An 18,887-nucleotide genomic window follows, 5' to 3' on the forward strand; every position below is an offset into this window, starting at 1 on the left:
GACATAAACTCCAAACAATATTTCAACAAGGCACTAAACAAAAAGGTCACATTTGGCCTTGCAGATGCTTGTCAGAACTCGAGCATCCTGGTTTGATCACTGTACTTGACTGACTCCATTTTTCCTTGAATGAACCTAACCGGGCCCCACTTTCCACGAGCAAAATATCAACAAAAGGTTCACTGTCCCTAAATCAGTTTTCCCTCCTACTTACTACTACATAATCAAAATAAGCTTTCTGAAAAAATAAACATCTGATTTGATGTCTGCACAAGGAGGCCTTTCCAAATACAATTTGTTAAATCAAAGCACGTGAACTGTTGGCAATACTGGGATCATAGTGAAGCTCCTATATAACCGTTTTGCTGAGGATTCAACACCTAAACACCAACCTACAGGTCTGTCTAGTAACTAATCCAGTTACAAGGACATCGTCAACTCCATCTGATGTGAACACTCCTCCTCCCTCTCTCTCACCATCTGGCACCATATGTAATTCCGCTGCTTATAGAATCTTAATTCCCGGCTCGAGTCTTCATGTATAGCTAAACATACTGTCAGTTCCTCTTTGTTCACACAACAGAATCAGGCACCTGTAGGTCGATGACATCACACAACCTGTGTGTGTATAGTTCTTTAGTCAGTTTTAAGGTCATTGTGGGAAATGATCACATTTTGTCAGTTAAAACACCTGTGTGCGCACGTGTGGAACACGACACATTTGTTAATTTTTTAATTAGTTGATAAACTGATCCCTCCCTATACTTTCAATGCATTTTTCCACAAAGGGTAGATAAACTGTTGCACCCCCAAAAAAATTGCTGGGTCAACTTTGTTTACTTCCGTCCTCCACTACACCCCCTGCACATTTTACACAGTGAACATGTCAAGCAGCAACATACAACTGTAAATTACAACATACCTCCCAGAGTAATAACCTAGAACCATTTGACTTCCATTTAAAAAAATCACAAGCCCTTTTTGTTGTAAGAGCACAGTATTCTCCTACCTATCTAAAAATGTTACATAAGGCCTGCAGGATTGAAACACTACCCCCTCTGGGTAGAGAGAACATTATATATTATATAGTATTCAGACCCTTTGTTGAAGGACCTTTCGCAGTGATTACAGCCTCATATCTTCTTGGGTATGACACTACAAACTTGGCACACCTGTATGTGTGGAGTTTCTCCCATTCTTCTCAAGCGATATCAGGTTGGATTGGGAGAGTCGCTGTACAGCTATTTTCAGGACTCTCCAGAGATGTTCGATTGGGTTCAAGTCCGGGCTCTGGCTGGGCCACTCAAGGACATTGTCTTGGCTGTGTGCTTAGGGTTGTTGTCCTGTTGGAAGGTGAACCTTCACCCCAGTCTGAGGTCCTGAGCGCTCTGGAGCAGGTTTTCATGAAGGATCTCTGTACTTTTCTCCGTTTATCTTTCCCTCGATCCTGACTAGTCTCCCAGTCCCTGCCACTAAAAAACATCCCCACAGCATGCTGCCACCACCACCATGCTTCACCGTAGGGATGGTGCCAGGTTTCCTTGAGACGGGATGCTTGGCATTAAGGCCAAAGAGTTTAATCTTAATTTCAACAGACCAGAGAATCTTGTTTCTCATTGTCTGAGAGTCCTTTAGGTGCATTTTGGCCAACTCCAAGCGAGCTGTCATGTGCCTTTTACTGAGAAGCATTCTTCCGTCTGGCCACTTCACCACAAAGGGGGAGTCTGGCCCTTCTCCCCAATTGCTCAGTTGGCCGGGAGGACAGCTCTAGGAAGAGTCTTGGCGGTTCCAAACTTCTTCCATTGAAGAATGATGGAGGCCACTGTGTTCTTGGGGACCTTCAATGCTGCAGACATCTTCTGGTTCCCTTCCCCAGATCTGTGCCTCAACACAATCCTGTCTGAGCTTTACAGACAATCCTTTCGACCTCATGGCTTGGTTCTTTGATCTGACATGCACAGTCAACTGTGGGACCTTATATAGACAGGTGTGTGCCTTTCCAAATCATGTCCAATTGAATTTACCACAGGTGGACCAACCAAGTTCTATAAATATCTCAAGGATGATCAATGGAGACAGGATGGACCTGAGCTTATGTTCGAGTCTCATAGCAAAGGGCATTACTATTATTCTCCCCAATTTCTTGGTATCCAATTAGTTACAGTCATGTCTCATCGCTGCAACTCCCGTACGGACTCGGGAGAGGCGAAGTTCGAGAACTGTGCGCCCTCCGAAACACAATCCAAACAAGCCGCACTGCTTCTTGACACAATGCCCACTTAAACCGGAAGCCAGCCACAGTCGGCTGCGACAGAGCCTGGACTCGAACCCAGAATCTCTAGTGGCACAGCGCCTTAGACCACTGGACCACTCGGGATTCAGTAGGTAAGGTATTTCTGTTTTTTAAAAACCTGTTTTCACTTTGTCATTATGGGGTATTGTTTGTAGATTGATGAGGAAAACATTAGAATAAGGCCATAACATGTGCGAAAAGGAAAGGGTCTGAACACTTGCCGAATGCACTGTATATCCTCCTCTTTCTTCTCAAAAACAAGCTGACATGAACCTCAGGTCACCTTCTTCCCTTAACACTAGGGGAAGCAGTCTCACGTCCGCTCCCCCTGGGGGCTAGCGTTTGATCACCACCTGCTCGTAGGGCCCAGCCCCAACCCTGAAAGAGAACACCAGACATAAACACATGTTACCTCACCAGCCAAAACTCACACAAACAAGTGAAAGGGCATTACTGAACAACTCTTCACAACCAACAAACAGTCTATCAATCAAATATTCTTTAACTATCGATTGGCCCTCGTGCAGTTAAAAAAAAGGTGAAATATCAGTGACAGTGCCTGTTGTGTCATTCTATTTCTGATGCATTAGGTAATGTCACCAACCTGGTGTGTTGGCTGCCCAGCGCCGTGCTTCCACCAGGACCAACAAACAGCTTGAGCCCCTCTTCTGTAACACGCAAAAACAAGTAAGTTACTGTCAATCAACGCAAGGTCGCAGCGCTGCGAAAATTGCTTAGGAACCAACAATGAGCCATCTAAAAATAAGTGGTTATTGACAAGAGTGTTATTCACAATGAGAAAGAGGCATGGCATAGTGGGACTTTGCTTTAGCAGCAAAGAACTAGAAATGTGTTACTTGAAAATGGCAAATATAGTAATCTGTTAACCCATTAGTCTAATCCATGTCTAAACCAGGGGAGGAGGTTTCTACTAAACTATAATGAATTGTTTTAAGAAGGTCATACCAATAATCATTTTGCGATTTGATTTCAAATTTTAAGACCCCTTGATGTATCGAAAAAAATGACAATTATTTTACGGAAAATCTGATTTGGCCTTTACTGCCCATACAAACGCATTGAATAACAGATTCACTACAACATCAAATTGATCAGAAATACAGTGGAGACATTGTTAATGTTGTAAATGACTATTGTAGCTGGAAAAGGCTGATGTTTATGGAATATCTACATAGGCATACAGAGGCCCATTATCAACAACCATCACTCCTGTGTTCCATTTGCATGTTGTGTTAGCTAATCCAAGTTAATCATTTTAAAAGGCTAATTGATCATTATAAAACCCTTTTGCAATTATGTTAGCACAGCTGAAAACTGTTGATCTGATTAAAGAAGCAATACAACTGGCCTTCTTCAGACTAGTTGAGTATCTGGAGCATCAGCATTTGTGGGTTCGATTACAGGCTCAAAATGGCCAGAAACAAAGACCTTTCTTCTGAAACTCATTAGTCTATTCTTGTTCTGAGAAAGATCTCATACAACGCTGTGTACTACTCCCTTCACAGAGCAGAGCAAACTGGCTCTAACCAGAATATAAGGAGTGGGAGGCCCCAGTGCACAACTGAGCAAGAGGACAAGTACATTAGAGTGTCTAGTTTGAGAAATGCCTCAACTGGCAACTTCATTAAATAGTACCCTTTAAAACACCAGTCTCAACATCAACAGTGAAGAGGCGACTCCGGGATGCTGGCCTCGTCACTGTCGACGTTGAGACTGGTGCTGAGAGAAGGACAGTATACAGTCTAGCCATACTCCCAAGTACTTGTATGAGGTGACTACCTTAAGCTCTCTAAACCCTCAGAGGTAGTAATCATACCGGTGGGGAGAGGGGCATTCTTCTTACCAAACCACATGACCTTTGTTTTGGAGATGTTCAGAATAAGGTTAAGGGGCAGAGAAAGCTTGTTGGACGCTAAAGAAGGCTTTGTTGTAGCGCATTTAACACAAAATGCTGGGAGGGGCCAGCTGAGTATAAGACTATCATCTGCATATAAATGGATGAGAGCGCATCCTACTGCCTGAGCTATGTTGTTGATGTAAATTGAGAAGAGTGTGGGGCCTAGGTTCGAGCCTTGGGGTGACAGGCAGTGGCTAAGACAGCAGATGTTCAGACTTTGTACACTGCACTCTTTGAGAGGTGGTTAGCAAACCAGGTCAAAGACCCCTCAGAGACACCAATATGCCTTAGCTGGCCCACAAGAATGGAGTGGTCTACCGTATCAAAAGCTTAGACCAAGTAGCAGGTCAATATTGCTTGGAATCAAGGGCAATGGTGACATCATTGAGGACCTTTAAGGTTGCAGTGAGACATCCATAACCTGAGCGGAAACCAGATTGTATTCCAAAGAGAATAATGGACATCAAGAAAGCCAGTCAGTTGATTATTGACAAGTTTTTCCAACACTTTTGATAAACAGGGCAAAAAGAAATTTAAATAAAGAACGAACAGTGGCTGCCTTCCAAGCAATGGGCACCTCCCCAGAGAGCAGAGACAGGTTAAAAAGGTTGGAGACAGGTTTGGCGATGATAGGGGCAGCAACCTTAAAGAAGAGTCTAAACAATCTGAACCAGATGTTTTTTGGGGTCAAGTTTAAGGAGCTCCTTTAGCACCTCAGACTCAGTGACTGCCTGCAGGGAGAAACTTTGTAGCGGGGCAGGGGAAAAAGAGGGAGAAGCATCAGGGCTAATCGCATTCGAAGGGGTGGGAGATGAGGAAATGTTGGACTGTCAAGGAGGCATGGCTGAGTCAAATAGGAATCCTGACTTAATGAAGTGGTGATTAAAGATTGTCAGTAACAACCACATCATCAACATTAAGGGACATGGGATGCTGTGAGGAGGAGGGTTTACTCTCCAGGTCTTTAACCGTTTTCCAGAACTTCTTGGGGTTAGACCCACAGAGAGAGAACTGCTCCTTAAAGTAACTAACTTTGGCCTTCCAAACTTTGAGCACACTTATTTCTCATTTGCTGTGTGCCGTGCCTTTCGCCAAATGGAATTCTTGAGGTGGAGTAACTCTGCAAGATTACGGTCGAACCAAGGGGCTGAACCGGTTTATAATTCTAATTTTCTTTATGGAGGTGTGTTTGTTAACAATAACATTGAAAATATCAAAAAAGAAGGTTCAAGTGTCTTCGACAGAGGGAATTAAGCTGATTCTATACCAATTTACAGAGGCCAGTTCATGAAGGAATGCTTGCTCATTAAAGTTTTTTAGCAAGCGTCTATGACAAATCGGGACATGTCATTTCACCAAGCAGCCATTAAGAACACAGGCTGTAAAGCAGGTCATTACGGAAACCACCAGACTGATACCTATCAGGATTATTTGTGAGGATAACATCAAGAAGAGTAGCCATTTCTGGGTGTTTGGAGTCATACCTTGTGGTGTTGGTAATAGTCTGGGAAAGATTTAGGGAGTCCCATTGTTTAGGACTTGGTCAGGTGGTTTAAGCATGTCCCAGTTTAGGTCACCAAGCAGAACAAATTCAGACTTAGTGTAAGGGGCCTGGAGAGAGCTTAGGGCAGGTAGGGTACAGGCCGGTGCTGATGGTGGACGATAGCACCCAGCAACAGTCAACAAAGAGCTATTTGAAAGTTTAATGCTTAAAACCAGCTAATCAAACTGTTTGGGGACAGACTTGGTGGAGACAACCAAGCACTGAAGGTGATCCTTGGTAAAGACTGCCAATTCACCACTGAACTAACCCTATCCCTCTGAATTAAAGCCAGGGCTTGTGAGCGTACCCTCAGTGCTGGAGTCCAGTAGACCGTGGCTGAAGTCCTGGCTCTGGAGGATCTTATCCACAACGTCGTCCGCATCCACCCGGGTAGCATCCACTCTCTTCAGCTGAGACTCCACTGAGTTCTGCTTCATCAGATGCCTAAGGCACACACACACGTAAGACAAAAAAAACATCCACTCTCTTCAGCTGAGACTCCACTGAGTTCTGCTTCATCAGATGCCTAAGGCACACACACACGTAAGACAAAAAAACATCCACTCTCTTCAGCTGAGACTCCACTGAGTTCTGCTTCATCAGATGCCTAAGGCACACACACACGTAAGACAAAAAAAACATCCACTCTCTTCAGCTGAGACTCCACTGAGTTCTGCTTCATCAGATGCCTAAGGCACACACACACGTAAGACAAAAAAACATCCACTCTCTTCAGCTGAGACTCCACTGAGTTCTGCTTCATCAGATGCCTAGGGCACACACACACGTAAGGGAAAAAAGCACTGGTGGATGAGATGGAAAGAAAGACTCCTGTTGATTACATTGCGATACTCATCTCTGATCTTTCAACAAAGTATGTGAATATTACCTGCTCAGTCTCTCGGAGGCAGAGCTCTTTGCGGGGGTGGGGTGATATTCAGGCACGGGGAAATAGGCACAGGTGACAGAGACCGGGGGTGTAGAGTGGGCCTCCTTCTCCCCCCTCTCAGTCCCCCGGTCCTCTCTGGGTTCAAGAATGCTTGCAATGCCCGTCGAGGCGGAGCCTGCTGAGGGGTTCCTCTTGTGCGTGAGCTCTGATAGGCTGGAAGAGCGCGAGTGACCTGTGCTGTAGCCTATGGGGAACGAGTAGGTAATATTACCCTCCACACAACAGAGACACAGATTTCACAACAAGAACCATAAGCTATAGCTTGCTGTCAAAGTTCAGACATTCATTCCTACTGTTCATATCTTATTTAGTTCATGACACAAGTCATAGCCTTTTCTCATCCGCATTTGGTTCAGACGAGGCGTGTAGCTACTAGATACCTGAGACTTTGGACTGTTGGCTGGCGTAGCTGGACGTTCTAGAATGGCCACATGCTCCCAGTTCATCAGGAACAGATGCACACTTCCCTGGGGGCTCTGAGCAGGAGAGAACAGCAGTACAATATTTTGGCAATGTCAATACACAACATTAGCACTAATGATTACTGATTAACAGGGTTTAATCCTGCATTCCTTGTAAATCAAAGTGTTATGTGTACAGAGCCGGCGGGAGGTATGTGTGTGTTTGGGTGTGTGTGTGTGTGTACCTGGGACGGCGAGGCAGGGTGTTTGTGTGTGTGTGTCCCCTCCCTTCCTGTCTTCGTGGAGACACTCTGCCTCAGCCTGCTGAAGGCCCAGTTTCATGGCCGTGGACGGTGGCCTGCAGGGACATTGTCAGTCACATCAACTGCTTTCACTGACTCGATCAGCTGCTTTACAAACAACACCATCTGTTCCAAACCTACTACTCCCTACCATGCATGGTTGTTGATTGGTTTGAGTCTTTAATTTGGTTTTCCAAATGGTTATTTCAAAGTCAGTGGCTGAATTGAATACATGTTAATGTAACATCTAAAGCCATAATTGGCATATCCATTTAAAGCCAATTTTTTTTAATGCAAAGTTCTTCTGTGGAACTGGAACATGTGAATCATATCCTATCAGAAGTGCTGATCTGTTAGCAAGAGGATTTTATGAGCCATATATCAGTTTAGCGGAGCTTCACGTTCATCTTTAATAACCCCACTTTCACAACACAGGAAACCACCAGGTCTCACTTCTTTTATTTCTTAGATGAACGGGTCTAACTCAAGATTGGAGAGCGGGTGGACTCACATTACATACCAGAGATATACCAAATGATATACAAGAGACAGAGACCGTGAAAGTGAGGGAGAAGAAGAGAGTGGGAGAGACATTTAAAGAGAGACACTGGGAGGAGACAAAGTTAGTCAAAGGACCAATGCAGTCAGAATTCTGTTCTTGCTGATAGAAACTAAAACTGTAAAAGTGTGAGAAAAAAAATGTATCAGTGTTATTTCCTGATTGTATTTTCAACCAGCAACTATCTACACAGGACCTTCTAATTCAGCCTGTTTGCACGGGCGGAAGTTTCAGCTTGCCACCACATCAAATCTTATTTGTCACGTGCTGAATACAACAGGTGTAGACCTCACTGTGAAACGCTGAATACAACAGGTGTAGACCTCACTGTGAAACGCTTGAATACAACAGGTGTAGACCTCACTGTGAAACGCTGAATACAACAGGTGTAGACCTCACTGTGAAACGCTGAATACAACAGGTGTAGACCTCACTGTGAAACGCTGAATACAACAGGTGTAGACCTCACTGTGAAACGCTGAATACAACAGGTGTAGACCTCACTGTGAAATTCTTACACGCCCCTAACCAACAATGCCGTTTTAAGAAAAATACGTGTCAAGTAGAAAAATAACACAGCAGTGAAATAACAATAGTGAGGCTATATACAGGCGGTACAGAGTCAATGTGCAGGGGCACCGGGTGGTAAATTGGTTAATAATAGACCAATAAGTAAGTCTCTCTGGATAAGAGCGTCTGCTAAATGACTTAAATGTAAATGTAATGTAAATATTCTTTATTTATTTATTTGGATCCCCCATTAGTCGACGCCAATGGCGACAGCTAGTCTTACTGGTGTACATTACAGACAAAATACTTTAAAACTAGCTGTTATTGGCAAATTTGTAAGTTTCCCCTTCTACAGAGCTCTTACAACACTCCCAACACACACATTGTGTGTGAGTCACATTCTGTAGGAGGAAAGCTCAGTAAAAGACAGACACACTCTGTGGGGGACACCGAGGAACACTGAGGCACACCAGCACTTCATGATTGCATGAAAGCTTTCTCCCAGAATCTCTCCACTGTGTCATCAGAGGCATTGGCCAAGGCAACCCTCCCACACTCACTGCATTAGTGAGGACTGATTCTAAGTCCATTTTCACCCCCTCCTCCATGGTGAAATATAAACGTTATATTCCATTCGGTTTCCTGTGGGATTCAGACAACAGAGCGACGTGTTCCGAGAGAGAGCACTGGGGTGGTGCAGTAGAGTGTGATGCAGTGTGTGTGTGTTTGTTTACGAGGGTGTCCAAAGGAAAGGCGCTGCCAGGAGTGTGTGGGCACGTCATGCTCAAATCAGTCCTTTCTAACAGACAGAATCTGTGAGGAAGTTCTCTTATCATTTCAAAAAACAATAGAACTCTTGCTATTCATTTTCAACAGGAGAGGTTGGTTTGATTTGAGTCCACAAGTATAACTTGACTTCAAATTGTTCATGTGGTGCTGAGGAAACTGTGCCAACGCTTGAACTTTCACAAACACGGGACGGTAATTAACCCCCTGTGTTTCTGTGACTCTGTTTCATAAAGCCAGAGATAGCAGCAGTCTCTGGGTGTACTCAGAGACAGGATGCTGAATGCATATGTAGGTTGGTGGTTTGCTCTGTGTGTCTGTGGTCTGGCCAGATGCAGACTTCTGTCTGTCACATCAATGTTTCCTTCACTGAATAATGGGCCAAAACTGCATTCATTTCCGATAAGCTAATCCTGCAGTTGTACCACTGATCCAAAATCAGTGAAGTGCAACGCACCAGAAGGATGGAACAAAGACGGTAATGAAAGGTGCACTTACGTTTTAAAGCAGGGGTCCCCAGACATGAGCAGTGTACTAATGACAACCTGTGACAGAGGTGACAAAAACAATGTCAGCCAAAAAAAATGGCAGCACGGCTCATGCACATCCACAGGCCCTACGAAATAGGATGAAGTGATCCTAGACCTGTGTCGAAGTACAAATTCTACCCGAAGCATGTACAATATACATTCATGACACAGGTACTTCTCCAATATCACAGGCTCAGAGGTGCCCGTCTTCACGTACATGTTAGAGCAGTTGCATCATTAGAATACCTAATCCTGAATGGTGACTAGGGGGCCGTGGAGGGTGATAGCTAACCATGTGCTTACTCCCAATGTGTGCCAATACTTGGGTATGTTGGCTATGACCCAATACTCTCACATGGTTCCCTTCCTGGTCTCCTCTCCCTCATGAACACTCATTAGTGAGACTGGATAGCTGACGTTGTGTAGGCTAATCCGTGTATTTCTTTCATCTATCCAGTCCTTTAAGAGCAGTGATCCCTCCTCATTCTAGAGTGATAGGACAGAGCCAAGTGGACTAGGGCAGAGGAGGACAGACTCCAGTGTCATACACACGTCCTATACAGTAGATGTTTTGGAGGCCTGTCTAACTGTACCGAAGTGTACCTTGAGTATAGAGTTGTCCTGTCTGGAGTTCTTGGTGTCGTAACCCTCTAGTAGGCATCGGCGCGTCGTTCTGCCAGAGCCAGCAAACTCTGACAGGTTCAGGTCAGCAAAACCCAGCTGCAGAATAGAGAGAACAAATCTATTCAGGTTTATGGTAACTGCTTTTCAACAGAGCCTCAGTTCCATAGAGTTCTAATACAGAGCACTCTGTTTCTAACAATCACATCTGTAAGGAGCTATTGTAGTGGTCTTTAACCATTACATTCGGCAGCCGGTGATTTTCAAGCAAATAACTCCTGGTAATTGACCGTTAACATATTTAGCACCTCCTGGCTTCCACGCATAGCCTACTGATGTAGACCTTTGGTCATTTTATAGTTTAAAGAATACAATTGAACAAATCTGAATAAAATAAACATTTTCCCCAAACGATTTGAGGGAGTGCGCACATGTGGCTATTCTGTGTTGAGCGGTTAACAAAGAAATAGATCATTAATAACTCTAAATGAAGCATATAGGAGCAACTTTAGTTGTTCTACAAACGTTAGGCTCTATGTTTTGATTTTTAATACATTGTAAGGCTGCATGACGTGACGAATGATGATTTGAAAAAAATTGCTTGAAAGGCATGAGCTCTGCTTTGTTTCTTTGTGCAGGCTGTACACACTTCATTAGTCTCTCATTCACAATTTGTCAAGCACTTGATAATGCCTCAAATTTCACGGTGGCATCCCTTTTGTGGCCATAACACAACCTAAAAATTAAAAAAAATCCATGCTTTTGCGGCTAGTGGCCGTTGTGCCCTTGGCCCGGAGTGCTGTGTTGTGCTCTTCACCCCGAGCACTGCGCGCTCCGAATACCCTCTCACTCACATCTCCATCACGTGATCAAATCAAATTTATTTATATAGCCCTTCGTACATCAGCTGATATCTCAAAGTGCTGTACAGAAACCCAGCCTAAAACCCCAAACAGCAAACAATGCAGGTGTAAAAGCACGGTGGCTAGGAAAAACTCCCTAGAAAGGCCAAAACCTAGGAAGAAACCTAGAGAGGAACCGGGCTATGTGGGGTGGCCAGTCCTCTTCTGGCTGTGCCGGGTAGAGATTATAACAGAACATGACCAAGATGTTCAAATGTTCATAAATGACCAGCATGGTCAAATAAGTTTGATCGGGTCTTTCTCACAGGCTACAAGTGAAGACAGACACATCGGGAAGGTAACTGCGCACCTCCTTATCCAATTCCGAGGTGCATATTGAAGATATTGGAAAAACTGTCCACAATTACTTTGTCAGCCAACAAGTTGAGTAGGCCTAACGAATAGCAAAAGTCCTAGCTTATGTCAATCTACTATCCCCATAGTACAAAAGTTGACCTATTCTGTGAGAGAAATAAATATTCCAAACAGTCTGGGGACAGTTGTGGGATGCAATAAATCCCAAATTAATACAACCACTAGCATTAAAAACAACTTTTTTAAACAATGTGGCTGATGCAACAGATCAGAACACTAGCTTAAAATGTTGATAAATTATTATGCTATTTATTCATATTATAAGCGCAGCAATGCGCACATGGCACTAGCCATGCTGTTGTAGAGGTCTGTCTAACCCAGCTGTAGTTAGTAGTGGTCAGTGTCTCCTTCTTAAAAGAGTGCGAATGTTCTATTAGCGGGAAAACACCATTATCAAAAATGACCGCAAATGCGATTATGCATGTAATGGCAATTTCTTATGCTGGGTATCATTTACAAGTTATGATATATAATTCACACTTGATAGGCTAATATTGTCACTCAGACTATTCTTGATTTAATCTTGTAGTAAATAATATATGTGTGAAATTTGTTTTGATTTAGAACGGACCATTATCATGTACCCGTCTCGAAACAAGGGCAGTGTAAAAAAAAATGCATGTCATCTATGCACTTAAATAGCGAATAGTGGACTCTTTTCCCGTGGTTCATTTTCATGCCAGTCAGGTAGGCTATGATACTGTTGTTAAGAAAAGCAATGTGCTTAATATTAGGAATGTTGAGAAATAAATATATTAGGCCTAGTCTATAGAAAGCTGATGGGATCCTCCTCTATTTAGTAGAGGCCATCACTCTGTTTTCTAATGCAATTGCATAGCCTATTGAAATGTTGCACAACATCGACTATCATGAAGTGTTTGATTAGATTTTCCGATCACATTTGCATTGATGTCAGAGTGATTAGAGGGACAATAGAGTGCTGAGTACCAGGCAGTTAGCAAGTTTGGTAGGCTACTAATGACCACCAGCAGCATCAGAGCCAAGTCTTGGACCAAGGGGCTCCTTAACAGCTCCTACCCCCAAGCCATAAGACTGCTGAACAATTAATCACATGGCTACCTAGACTGTTTACATTGACACCCCCCTCTCTTTTTAAAAAAACTGCTGCTACTACTCCCGGTTTGTTATCTATAGTATGCATAATTACTTCACAAATGACCTCAACTAACCTGTACCCCTGCACATTGACTCGGTACCGGTACCCCCTGTAATAGCCTCACTATCGTTATGTAATTTTCTTGTGTTACTGACAAGTGATCGCCGGTGTGGCAGTAATACAGTCACCGCAACAGCCCTACTTTCAATATACTTCCCTTTTAAGAATGAGTCATGCGGTAGTGACGTCATTCTTTAGTTATTGCCATATAAGGATTAATGACTGCTTAAGGACAGATAAGTGTTAAACAGCAATCAGTAACCAAAGACGGAAGTTCGCAGTAACAGGATAACTATCCTCTTTAACCTCACCTTTACTAACAATGGACAAGTTACTTTCAGGCGGTGAATGACTAACTATAATTTGCATTATGATAAGAATGCTCTGTTATGAATCTACTTTAAAATGTCAGCATGCCAAGATGGTCATTGACTGAATTCAAAAGCAAAAAGATTACCTTGGCAAAGGTCTTTCCACCCTTCATTTCCTAAAATGACAAAAAAATGTGTTATCCATCAAACAAACAATCCTTGTGTGCAACAAGTACATCTCCACATTCGATCTCAAAACACAGATTTTGTAGCAATAGTCTTAAGAATGATTGACATCTTCACAGCCTGTAGTTGACCAAGTGGTAGACATATTTTAGCAGTTAGACCTATTAGTATACCTACCAGTAGTATACCTATTCTTGTCATCAACTGAACTTGACATAGCATTCACATAACTTTGGCAGCATTGTTGTAGTGAGTCCTGTACCTTGCGCACAGACACCCGACACACACAGGGGTCAAGTACTCCTGTCCCAGCGTTGGCACTCATCTTACACAGGAAAGAGAACCTCTTCCTCCAGCGCACACAGTTAGCCTGGACCTGCTCCCTGGAGAAGACAAAGTTAGTAGCAGTACAATCAACAACAAAAAAACAGAACTGTGTGACAGTTGATTGGAATGTTTAGGTACAGTACACATTCATCCCTTGATCTGATTAATGGCTAAGATAAATCTAGGCTGTCAACAAAGAACACAGACAATGAGAAGATCCTGTGTGCGAGAGATGAGACATGGAACATAAAAGCCTTGAAGTAAAAACAACAAACTTCCCCATGCTCTTTCCCTTCCTATGGAGTAGTCTCACATAAATAGATGTAGGCTAGGCTAAGTGAATTATAGATTATGAAATGTGACGGCAGTGTTCTGCGCTTCTGGCCCCTCACAGTGACAGAAGTAGGCTCCGGGAATGAAGAACACTATGCATTGGCTCTTTAGAGCAAGTGATATGTAAGGTGCTTCAGCATTAATGCAGGTGGAAAAAAACGTAGTTGTATTCACGCATGACTATTTCGCTTTGGATAAAAGCGTCTGCTGAATGGCATATATATGTACCATTCAAAAGTTTGGACACCTACTCATTCAAAGGTTTTTCTTGATTTTTACTATTTTCGACATTGTAGAATAATAGGGAAGACAAATATATTAAATAACATATATTGAATCATGTAGTAACCAAAAAAAGTGCTAAACCAATCTAAATATATTTTAGAGTCTTCAAAGTAGCCACTCTTTCCATTGATTACAGCTTTGCACACTCTTGGTATTCTCTCAACCAGCTTCACCTGGAATGCTTTTCCAACAGTCTTGAAGGAGTTCCCACATAATGCTGAGCACTTGTCGGCTGCTTTTCCTTCACTCTGCATTCCAACTCATCCCAAACCATCTCAATTGGGTTGAGGTCAGGTGATTGTGGATGCCAGGTCATCCGATGCAGCACTCCATCACTCCCCTTCTTGGTAAAATAGCCCTTACACAGCCTGGAGGTTTGTTTTGGGTCATTGTCTGTTGAAAAACATTGATAGTCCCACTAAGTGCAAATCAGATGGGATGGTGTATCGCTGCAGAATGCTGTGGTAGCAATGCTGGTTAAGTGAGCCTTGAATTCTAAATAAATCACAGACAGTGTCACCAGCAAAGCACCCCCACACCTCCTCCTCCATGCATCACGGTGGGAACCACACATGCGTAGATCATCTGTTCACCTACTCTGCATCTCACAAAGACACAGCGGATGGAACCTAAAATTTCACATTTGGACTCATGAGACCAAAGGACAGATTTCCACCGGTCTAATGTCCTTTGCTTGTAGTTCTTGCCAAAGAACTTGCCAAAGCAAGGATTTTCTTCTTATTGGTGTCCTTTAGTAGTGGTTTCTTAGTAGCAATTCAACCACGAAGGCCTGATTCATGCATTTTCCTCTGTACAGTTGATGTTGAGGTGTGTCTGTTACTCGAAGTCTGAAGCATTTATTTGGACTGCAATTTGAGGTGCAGTTAACTCTAATGAACTTATCCTCTGCAACAGAGGAAACTCTGGGTCTCCCTTTCCTGTGGCGGTCCTCATGAGAGCACATCACCGGGTGTAAGAAACTTAACATTTTCTGGATTGACTTACTTTCATGTCTTAAAGTAATGATGGGACTGTGAATTCTCATCTCCACAGAGGAACTCTGGAGCTCTGTCAGAGTGACCATCAGGTACTTGGTCACTTCCCTGACCAAAGACCTTCTCCCCCGATTGCTCAGTTTAGCCGGGCAACCAGCTCTAGGAAGAGTTTTGGGGGTTCCAAACTTCCATTTAAGAACGATGGAGGCCACTTAGTTCTTGGGGACCTTCAATGTTCAATGAAAGGTTTTGGTACCCTTCCCCAGATCTGTGCCTCGACATGGTCCTGTCTTGGAGCTCTATGGACAATTCCTTCGACCTCATGGCTTGGTATTTGCTCTTACATGCACTGTCAACTGTGGGACCTTATATAGACAGGTGTGTGGCTTTCCTAATTATATGCAATCAATTGAATTTACCACAGGTGGACTCCAATAAAGTTGATGAAACATCTCAAGGATGATCAATGGAAACAGGATACAGCAGAGATCAATTTATTTCGAGTCTCATAGCAAAGGGTCTGAATACTTATGTAAATAAGGTACTTCTGTTTGAACTTCTAAAAACCTGTTTTCACTTGGTCATCATGGGGTAAGAATATTATTTTTTAATCCATTTTAGAATAAGACTAACGTAACAAAATGTGGAAGAAGGGCAGGGGTCTAAATACTTTCAGAATTCACACACACACACACACACCACACACACACACACACACACAAAATTCTCAACTGGGTAACGGTTAGACTTCCCTCATAGAACAGAGAGTTCAAGGAGTGGTCGAACAGACATCGGCTGTCGACCAAAGCAGACAGGTATTCTAGTAAAAAGGCTTAAATAATCACATCACTCAGTGCTGCCTTCTCCATTCTTTCAACTCAATCACACATTCAGTGACTGAGGAGGCTGATGGCCTGTCGGTGTGCGTGTTCCAATGAGCCTAAGGAAACGTATAATATTAATAGAGCAGAAAAAACATGTTTCTCGAACAAGATACTCAATCAAAACCTCTTCACGGGTTAAAAATAACAAGACAATGGCTTGAGTCATGGCTACGTACAGTATGGTACATTTACACAATTGGACAAATGCAGGCAGTTCCTCTGGGAATGCCAACAGAGTCGAACATTAAGAGCTAGCACGTGCTCCAGTTGTCCACTACTTTCCAGTGACTGACTCATTTAAGTGCAGTCCTACTCAGTGCGGTTGAGTGGCTTGACATGTGAATCTCTTAAAATACCACAAGGATCCGTTGGAGCTGTTAGATCGGTTCTCTCTAGGGAAAACAAGTCTGTGTGTTCAAATGCTACGGACAAAGTCCTATCCTGAATTCTGAGGAGGGGATGTTCCAGAGTCTAAACAGGAAGGAATGGTGAATGGGTAACATGAGAGAAATGGATAACATGAGAGAAATGAGTTAGACGCTGTTAAACGTGACTTGACTGATCCAATCTTTAACTGATTCGAAACTAGTTTTTAGACAATATGTCTAGCCATCTCAATGGCTCTGGATCCTTGGAGAGCAAGTAGTTCTTGTTGCATCAACTGATGTTGAGTGGGATAATGAGGTTTTAGGAAATGTATGGGACACCCTTTAAAAAGTCTCATATGATGGGGTTCTTGAAACATGTTACTTGTAAGAAAAATATAAATTTTCCAGCAGTGTTGAATGTGTGTTTCTTATAGAGTTCACTATGCGTAAAATCTCCAAAATGTAAAATCTCCAAATGTACCATGAAAACAGGGTTGGATTGGGGATTTCCAAGTTTTTGCAACTAGTCTGATCAATAAGACCCTAGCCAGTCTAAACTAGGCGATATTGGAATATCGGTTTTAACAAAATGATAAGCAAATCCATTACTTTTCCATGGCATTTCAGAGTGGGAAATGGAATCTAGCGAACGTTAATACTGACCTTAAGTTGCCAGACGTTTTAAGGTAGGCTACATAAAATGTCAGATATGACAGAAGAAGCAAGGCATGTTTGACATTGGGCCTCGTGACTGAGGGTGTTTTGTTGTGTCAATCACTCAGTCAGAACTAGAAGGCAGACGAGTTACCATGGAAACTACATCAAAATAACACACAGGTAGAAATACCAGGCTACATATTGAATAACGTTAATACACGAAGAGACATTGTTAGCTATTAACTTACACACAGCACATTATTCACATGCACCGCACTGTCTTCGTGACTAAGCTAGCTAGCTAGAGGGTGAAGTTCGTTAGCTAACTATAGCTGCTAGCTGTATCTGGCTAACAATGCCACTAACTGCCAGCAGTTATCGCTCTCACCTCTGTACGCTGCTTAAAAATAGGAAAGACGTTCTTACCGAGAGGACTCTTCTGTAAAGCCACGGTCTAGCAGTCGTACTTTGCAGAACAGGACCCCGTTAACAAAGGGAACAGAAGATAGTTCGTCCAACTCGAAATCTACCTTAAATTTGAATTTCTTTTTCTTCATCATAATGAACGACATTATGCTAAAGTAGCTTGGTGCCTAATTATAATAGTATCTAGCCAAAAGTCGCGCTTCTTGACTGTCACTTCTCCCACTTGTCACTGGCTGTCTGAGTTCATTTAGCGTTTGACGTTGAGTTCAAATACTTCTCGCCCCCTTACCTATATCTAGGGTTGAGTGGCAGAGCGACACCGCGCAGTGAGTGTTAACACTAAAGCGACAAGCGACCATTTGAGAGGAGGCGTTCTGGTGCATGTTCAAAGAATGCAAGTAACGAGGGGTGGAGTTAGGGTAGAAAGCCCGTCTACTCTGTTGCACTTCTAGAACCGGATACGGACAAATAAATGACCATAGGACATCAAATCTCATTTTATTGGTCACATACACATGGTTAGCAGATGTTATTGCGAGTGTAGCGAAATGCTTCTGCTTTTAGTTCCCGACAGTGCAGCAATATCTAACATGTAATCTAACAATTCCACAACAGCTACCTAATACACACAAATCTAAGTAAAGGAATGAAATAGGAATATATACATATAAATATATGGATGAGCAATGACAGAGTGGCATAGGTAAGATGCAATAGATGGTATAAAATACAGTATACACATATGAGAGGAGTAATGCAAGATATGTAAAACATTATTAAAGTGAGTTGTGATCAATTTATTAAAATGATGTCAAGTTTGTATGTAGGCAGCAGCCTCTCTGTGTTAGTGATGGCTGTTTAACAGTCTGATAGAAGCTGTTTTTCAGTCTCTTGGTCCCAGCTTTGATGCACCTGTACTGATCTCGCCTTTTGTATGGTTGTTGGGTGTACAGGCAGATGCTCGGGTGGTTGTTGTCCTTGATGATATTTTTTGCCTTCCTGAGACATCGGATGCTGTAGGTGTCCTGGAGGGCAGGTAGTTTACACCCGGTGATGTGTTGTACAGACCGCACCACCCTCTGGAGACCCTTGCGTTTGTGGGTGGTGCAGTTGCCGTACCAGGCGGTTAAGCAGCCTGCCAGGATGCTCTCAATTGTGAATCTGTAAAGGTTTGTGAGGGTTTGACGTGACAAGCCAAATTTCTTCAGCCTCCTGAAGTTGCTCCTTCTTCAACACACTGTCTGTGTGG

At 43.0% G+C, this 18,887-nt stretch overlaps 1 protein-coding gene across 2 annotated transcripts; it reads right to left on the reverse strand.

The window, feature by feature from the left end:
- Positions 1-1,991: 1,991 nt before the first annotated feature.
- LOC124041664 (protein FAM102B-like) lies at positions 1,992-18,024 on the reverse strand. Of its 2 annotated transcripts, XM_046359502.1 has the most exons (11): positions 17,639-18,021; positions 13,626-13,746; positions 13,324-13,353; positions 10,395-10,511; positions 9,760-9,806; positions 7,350-7,462; positions 7,084-7,179; positions 6,644-6,887; positions 6,062-6,198; positions 2,898-2,961; positions 1,992-2,671 (listed from the first exon to the last, which is right to left on the reverse strand). In XM_046359502.1, exons 1-11 carry the CDS (start codon positions 17,782-17,784, stop codon positions 2,629-2,631), a joined length of 1,158 nt encoding a protein of 385 aa, XP_046215458.1. In that variant the 5' UTR covers positions 17,785-18,021; the 3' UTR covers positions 1,992-2,628. The 2 variants fall into 2 exon arrangements, with proteins under 2 accessions (XP_046215458.1, XP_046215459.1); XM_046359503.1 differs by lacking the exons at positions 1,992-2,671; positions 2,898-2,961; positions 6,062-6,198 and adding an exon at positions 6,208-6,524 and having other exon boundaries at positions 17,639-18,024.
- Positions 18,025-18,887: the final 863 nt, after the last annotated feature.

This window comes from Oncorhynchus gorbuscha, linkage group LG08 (assembly GCF_021184085.1).
Source record: "Oncorhynchus gorbuscha isolate QuinsamMale2020 ecotype Even-year linkage group LG08, OgorEven_v1.0, whole genome shotgun sequence".
In the NCBI taxonomy this organism is placed as follows: Eukaryota; Metazoa; Chordata; class Actinopteri; order Salmoniformes; family Salmonidae; genus Oncorhynchus; species Oncorhynchus gorbuscha.

Bases quoted from the DNA above. Each gene is read 5' to 3' on its own strand.
- LOC124041664 (XM_046359502.1), bottom strand. From the start codon at position 17,784: ATGTCGTTCATTATGATGAAGAAAAAGAAATTCAAATTTAAGGTAGAT. The intron at 13,747-17,638 runs GTAAGAACGTCT...TGTCTTCTCCAG, and splicing joins TTTACAGAAGAGTCCTCTCG to GGAGCAGGTCCAGGCTAACT. The intron at 7,463-9,759 runs GTAAGTGCACCT...ATGTCCCTGCAG, and splicing joins GGGGACCCCTGCTTTAAAAC to GCCACCGTCCACGGCCATGA.